At 41.9% G+C, this 7,500-nt stretch overlaps 1 protein-coding gene across 1 annotated transcript in view; it reads right to left on the reverse strand.

Annotated features, from left to right (window-relative positions):
• Positions 1 to 7,500, reverse strand: part of LOC105901480 (glutamate receptor ionotropic, kainate 2-like) — a 56,897-nt gene that overhangs the window by 12,827 nt on the left and 36,570 nt on the right. The window contains 3 exon segments of the mRNA XM_012828951.3: positions 1,218 to 1,441; positions 6,020 to 6,226; positions 7,265 to 7,381. Coding sequence (XP_012684405.2) covers positions 1,218 to 1,441; positions 6,020 to 6,226; positions 7,265 to 7,381 — 548 coding nt within the window.

Consider the following 7,500-nt stretch of genomic DNA (forward strand, 5'->3'; position numbering starts at 1 on the left):
GAGACAGAGAATGTATGAACTAAAAGATATGCATGAACTTAATGAATGAATGATTAATAACAGGGCATTCTCTTTCTCTTCTTTGTCATCTAACAGGGGTAGGGGAGAGAATGAATGAATGCATGGATGGATGGATGGATGATGAATGAATGAATGAACGAACGAAAGAACAAATGGCTGAATGAATGAATTAATGAACAAACGAACGAACGAATGAATGAATGAATGAATGAATGAATGATTGCGTTGTGTATTATAGTATGTGAATTATTAATATGACATTTCCTTAGTCTTCCTTGTCAGCTTCTACTCCTGGAGTGAATATGGGGACAGATGGCGAAAATGAATGAATGGAAAATAGATTTATGTATGAATCTAATACTGAATTATTAATAGGACATTCCTTTAGTGTCCCTTTTCATTCTCAACTCAGGGTGTCTGCAAAGAGGGGGTAAGCATACAGCGAAAGCGAGAGAGAGAGAAAGAGAAGGAGAAAGAGATAGAGAGAAATAAAGAGAGAGAGTGAGAAAGGGGTGAGAGAAAGAGATAGAGAGAAAGAAAGAGACAGAGAGAATGAGTGAAAGCTAGAGTAGGACAGAATAGGGCCATGGTGTCCCTCTCTGTGCGATGCCAGGCAGCAGGGCAGTGGGAGCGAGCGGAGGGAAATAGGTGAGCATGTGGTCATGGCATTTCAGTTTGGCTGACAGAGACGCCAGGCATGGGCCCATTGCAGCCTGGCAAACACACACATTGGATCCCGTCCAAATGAGGTGCTACCTGTCGGTGATGGTGAGTAAATACTGGCCCTCGCACGAGACGCTAGCTCACATAAGAATGCATGTGGTGGTTACCATGACGTTCTATTGTGATTGCCATGGCATTCATAGAGTGCTGACCAAAAATAAATCTTACATTCCCTGCATTTGACAAGATTGGAACTGGACCCCTTTGGACGAACAGTGGCCCCTTTGAATATATAATTAATCTTTGGAAGGCATTGTGTTGTAATTTCCTAGGTTATTAGAAAAATGCTGAGCAGAGAAATAGCAGAGAACTAAGGAATGGTTTCTAACTAGGGCAACCCGAGGATATTTTTCTGCTGTAGAGGCTACTACTAACTGGTTTGCCAGCATTAAGCATGAACCTGTTTCATGTCACTTTCATGTTTCATAGTTTTTTCTACATGACGACAAAACAAGCACTATACACACGGTTACCTGGCAATGACAAACAGCACGCAACTGACACCCAAGCAAGCCAGCAGAATATACAGCCAGATGTCGGGTGAGAGGGGGTTGAGGAAGGAGAAGACCCCGGGGTTGGTGCCGTTGGGCTTGCGGTAGAGAATACTTATCCCCAGTGTCATGTAGGGCTTGGAGAAGTCGATGACCTTCTCCCGCACGTAGCTGATGGTCAGAGGGGCCACTGCCAGGTCTACTTTCTGTCCACACAGGAGAAACAGGAAACAAAGGGGAAAAGTAACCAATCAGAGGTGGGAATGTTGACAGGTGAGTCAAAACAGGGCCAATCAGCATAAGGATGATAATGGACATCAGCTAATGTGAAATGTTGTTCAAATTAAATGTAGACGTTAACATTATAAAACTAGCACACACCATCTTAGTTTCACTTCCAGTGGTCTCCTCCAGTTTAACTTTGCCCACTACTGACTTCTTTATATTAAATAGTGGATACTTAAAACTCTAAAACTGTATTTTAGTGAAAGGCCAAAGGTTCCTGCTACAATCCCAATGACAACCTCGCATTATGACTTGGATAAGTATACTGGATAAGAGGTGAATTCCGATGTAATAGTGGAAGACATATTATACGACCATACCAGCCCTGTCGGCAGTAACATTATGAGTTGACACACCAAACAGCTGACACCATACTCTGTCACTCAGTATCACAACTAAAACAGACTGTTCAACAATCAATCGCGGAATCAATACTCATTTACGGCCTCTTAAAAAAACAAAGTCCTGCAAGTCAATCGAGTGGCCCACTGTGAATCATTTCATTACCAACAGCCCACTGACAGAGAGGAGAAAGTAGAACACTCATTCATAGCCCAGCAGGAAATATGACCCTGTGGAGTCACACATACAATAGAGAAAAGATGAAAATAGGTTCTCCATTTGGAAACACTACAGCACTTTGATTTATTGTCACTGGAACCTTTTCCATGTCCCTATTCTTGTTCTCATTGTAGAGACAAGCAGAACCGTTTGAGGCTTTGAATTCTATCACAGCCTTTGTGTGACTCCCTCCCAAGCACAGTCAGACAGCAATGGTTTCCTTTTACGGGTTTTAATGAAGTCTCCACATCAAAACCGTAAAAGGAAACCATTGCTGTCTGACTGTGCTTGGGAGGGAGTCACAGTGAAAACTCGTTGGCTGCATGCTCTGAAGGAAAGTCTTCTGATCTTCTTTTATATCACTTCAAATTATTTCTTTTCACCTTTTAACGGCATTAATATTTCTCTTAACTTAACGAACTAATTAACGTTTGTGTGCAATGACATCAGTGTTCTTCTCTGGTCTCACGCTCTAACCAGCAGCTCAGCGGAGGCGTCAAAATAAAGGTCTTATCTATTATTATACATTATATAGTGGCAACAGTTACACTTTGTATGTGGCGAGCAAAAAACATGGTACCACTTTATTTGGATAGTCCGCCTACAGAGACTTACAGATGGTTTGTTGAAATTCAAGTTCATTACATTCTAATTGTTCACTGAACTTCACCGTAACCAAACCCAAGCCCAAACCTTAACCATCAATTGTAGTCAGAAGATAGTTTGTTTATAATCTGAGCATTCTGTTGATCCAAATAAAGTGTGAGCAAAAACACGCATATCCATATGATATACCATATAGATATACCATATAACAGCTATTGTGTATGTCTCCACAGAGTGATGTAATCGGGATGTAGACACTAGAGAGCTCTTGTCCTTTTATTGTATATAATCTGGGCCCAATACAAACATATTATCATTTTGGAGGCAATTGGACTGTGTCTAACCTGGTCTGTATTGCACAGGGTGCCATGACAGCTCAAGTCATTCATGACCTTCACAGCAGCCCCTGACAGCACCCATTCATATCTAAAACAAACACATATAGAAAAGTATATTCCTTGCAGGTATGTTGTTACTGCAGAGGCAAGCAGAACCTGTTGTTTCTCATGCAGCCCTTGTGGTTTTAAATAATAACAATTACCTCAACAACAAATAGCAAATATGTCTCTTTACAGACCATCTCCAGGGAGGGACAAAAAACATAAAGATATTCTCAGAAAGGAACTCCTCTTGTATCCTTCCGAGCATGTTCTCACTCTGGAGGCAAATGGAACCTTTTCTGCTTCACGCTGACCAGAGAACCCCCCCCCCCGCGCGCCCCCCATGGTGACATTAGGACCATGTGACTAGGCAGCTGCACATCTGCAGTGCTCATCAGCTGTCTATTCTCTGTGGGTCCTTTCTGGGTCAGCGTTTATCTGCCCGCTCCACGGGCATCCGCCTGCTGCCTGATCATAATTCACATCACGACCCCTGCACAAGTAATCACCAGAGGACCACTAATGATGAACGACTGCTTGGGGCCCTACTTTGTGTGAGTGAGTGTGTGTATGTAAATGTGTGTGTGCATGTGGGTGTGTGTATATGTGTGTGCCTCTGCCACCACACTCATTAAATGATCCCCATCATTCCTTCACAAATACACACACACGCACACATACACACACACACACACACACACACACACACACACACACACACACACAAGACACACATACACACATACACCCCTCCTCCCTCAATGTACAGGCCATTCATGATCAGGGTCAGTGTCATCACTGGTATGGGCCTACCATACAGCAGATCACACATGAAAGAGGCTTGGAGCAGTGACGTCTCATCTCCAATTAGCCAAGCATTCAAGGTCTGAGTGTGACACAGATGCTCAAGGCCAGCTAGAGAAAATGCACTGTGTGTGTGTAAGGGGGAAGGAAGATGTTTTTTTTTGCTTCCTTTCTCTAATAATTATTTGAGAACTGTTCCGATCTTTATCATTAGCTTCATGCTGTATGAAATGCATTGAGAGAAACAAGAAAGACGTTTTTTTTCTTCTTTTTTTCTCCTTCTTTTCCACTAAACCCCCAGTAGTGAGTTGAAAACTACTCCAGTTTTAAGTCATTAGGCCTTGATGCTGCATGAAAAACATTTCAGATTGTTATAACTGCAATAATTACCCCCTCTGATTACCAGCTAATGATACTTGACTGTAAACACAGGAGTCACATAAAAGATACATCATATGTTGGGCTTCAAAATATACAGCAGTGTATTAAAGCCCCATTAAGCCTACATTTATATTTTTTTGCTACTGAGCGCCCCTTAAAGTTGTGGAGTGTAGTTCACTTTTACACCACTTTCGTAAATAAAAATATTGCTTTGAGACCCCCTAATGGACACGTGTATTTGTTGACAAGCTGAAGAATATGGAACTGACAAAGACAACGCCAGAAGCCAAAGAAGCATGTCGACTGACAAGGTAGAGTAATATTACAAGATTTTACACAAATATGACTCTGCATAGTTGTATTCCTTGGACATCGGAGATGAACGCTAACATAACCAAAAGAATGACAAATTTTAGTTTTGCTAGTTTTGCTTGCGGTTTCAGCCTATACACATTGTTTTCCAAGCGTTTCAATATGGAGTATGTGTACTCTATAAAAAGTTGTTGGCGACATGATAAAGGCACATATTGTGCATAATATACATTGGACAGTGTAATTTATAACTAGCTAGCCGATATTCAAGGTTGTAAACTTCCCAGGCTTATTTGGCATGAGATTGACGAAGACTGATCACACTTTTTGGCGTGAGATGAAGTTATTTGGGTGCTAGCCTGAGACAGGACTGAGGTCGATGACATTTGGAAAAACTACAAATCTCTGTGAAGACAGGGATGACACCAAATACGTTACAGCCAATGTCGTATTCTTTCATAAATAACATTGGCAGGTATGTTTCTGATGAAAAACTAGCGAGTCGACACAGCCAAACATCAAGCAAGCGCAACACAAGACATAGCAAGACAACTAATAAGTTATTACTGATTAGTCCAACAGAAAGAAGGCCAGCTGGCATTTGACTTGCATCAATTTGTCTCTTTTAACTCTCACCAATGAATAAATGCCAGTCCGAGACTGACTCTTGTTCGGTCTCTTGCTCAGTTACTCTCTCTTTTACACTGCAATACCAGGCGTACCAGGCTTGCTTTGGCAGTGGCACAGGCGCCATTCTCCGTATTAAGTCAGTGTACCAGCAAAATGATTTTGAAGCTGTTAATGTAAAATTGCTACATAATGTTGCTTTTAGAGTGTAGTGAGCTGAGGTTTAAAAGCACAAGGTCATGCCTTTAAGAAAACCCTGTCTCAAACCATTCCCATATCCATAATTGACCAATGTCCATTAAGTCCTCAAGGACATAAAGGAGTAATGAACTGTATGATTGACTGCATCTAGCATGAGATCCATAAGTTCAATGACCATTCCAGAGGAATTCAATTCCACTGGCTACAGTAAGTGAGCGTGCACACACACACATACACACACACACATACACACACAATAAAAGAACATACAGATGTATATAAATGTATGTAATCATCCGCATGAGTTTTCAAACCATTTCATTTCACTTTTCTAAAACAAGCACAAGCACAAACAAAGACACACACATTCACTCCCACTCACTCACACACATGCACTTATATCTACACACACAGACACACAGACACACACATGGAAATGAGGACATGATCCATGAGCTCTTAGGGCAATCAGTTTTATCAACTACACACACACACACACACACACACACACACACACACACACACACACACACACACACACACACACACACACACACACACTCCCACTGACTCACACACACTCACATCTACACGCACCCCCACACACACACACACACACACACTCACATGATCTATGAGCTCCCGGACCATGCCATTCCATTGGCCGCTGCTCTCCTCCAGAGATCCATACATCCCGTCCTCCACCAATCGGATCTCATAGCGGAAGCCCAAGATGGTGGACAGCTCCCTCAGAAGGTCAATGCAGTAGCCCTCGAAACGCTCATTGCCATACAGAGGCTTGTCTGACTTCTTAAACATGACATACGGCTCCTCCTGGGAAAGAGAGAGAGAGAGAAGGAGCAGAGGAACAGAAAGAAAGAACGAGAAAATTAAAGAACAAATGAATGAACAAAAGGAAGAAAAAAAGAAAGAAATGAAAGAATGACCTTTAAATGTAGACGTTTGTGTCATCTTTCCCCATGCCATGTCAGTACACCAAGGAGCAAAACTAAAAATAAGTTTTAGTGGGGCTGCTGCAACAAGTGGTCGATCCAGAATGACCAGCAGGCACTGACTGAAGTTAATCAAATCAGCTACATGGACAAATTGTGCATCGTCCCTAAGGCCATCTCTTGATATGCATGTCACATTAAATTCATGGTAGCACCTAATGTTGAATGATAAGTCTAATTCTCATAGTGTCCAGTTCATTATGAGAGGGCTACAGTTAATAGACAGCAAAAACGAAAGTGACAGAGAGGAATATTTCTTGAAGCCAAGGGTCCTGCCTAGGAGATGAGATGCATGCTAATAAAGGTTCCCAGTTTTTCTGCGAAAGGCTCTTCACATATGGAAAGTGAGACAGGTTTGGTCTGAGTAAGACAGGTGGGTTGTTTAGATGAGGGTAGAGCTGCATAGTAATATATATTAATAAATGTATATGTTGTATATGGATGTCTGTACACATAGTGCATATGTTAACATATGTTAACAACATACGTTGAGATATGGACTAAATATATGCAGGAAAGATTAAAGCATTGGAAACTTCTACATCAAACCTATCACCTCCTGCAATCTGTGCCCAAAGAAGGATTGAAACTATATGTCTAAGTGTACAGGGGTGCATGGAAGTTAAATGTGGCTCTCGGGAGTAAAAAGCCTGTAGTTGTATCCTTGTTAGCATTTGTTTTTCAATGAGCTTCTAGTCCATAATTTAAATTTTTCAGTGACTTATCTTCAGACTTTGATATCTAATCATCTGTCCCCATGATGGTAGGGGAGAGTGAGACAAGTTTGACTGGTGCAGAGAGTGAGACATCTGAGTTATCTGTGTGAGGAAGACAGCTCTAATCTGCCGATGGGCCTTACCAGGATGGTGATGACACGCAACGACCTGTTGGCCAGGGAGTCGGTGACGTTATTGGTGCCTTTGCCCTTGTGGCTCTCAGTCATATTCAAACCATTGAGAGGGTCCCACGTTCCAATCTACGAGGGAGAAACACACAAACATCCAGCATATGAAGGTACATAAGAAGTCTTAGACACACGTTTATGTTACTCGCGTAAGTAAGACGTTATTTGAACCGTCCATCATAAGACAGACA

This window comes from Clupea harengus, chromosome 15 (genome assembly GCF_900700415.2).
Source record: "Clupea harengus chromosome 15, Ch_v2.0.2, whole genome shotgun sequence".
Classification (NCBI taxonomy): Eukaryota; Metazoa; Chordata; class Actinopteri; order Clupeiformes; family Clupeidae; genus Clupea; species Clupea harengus.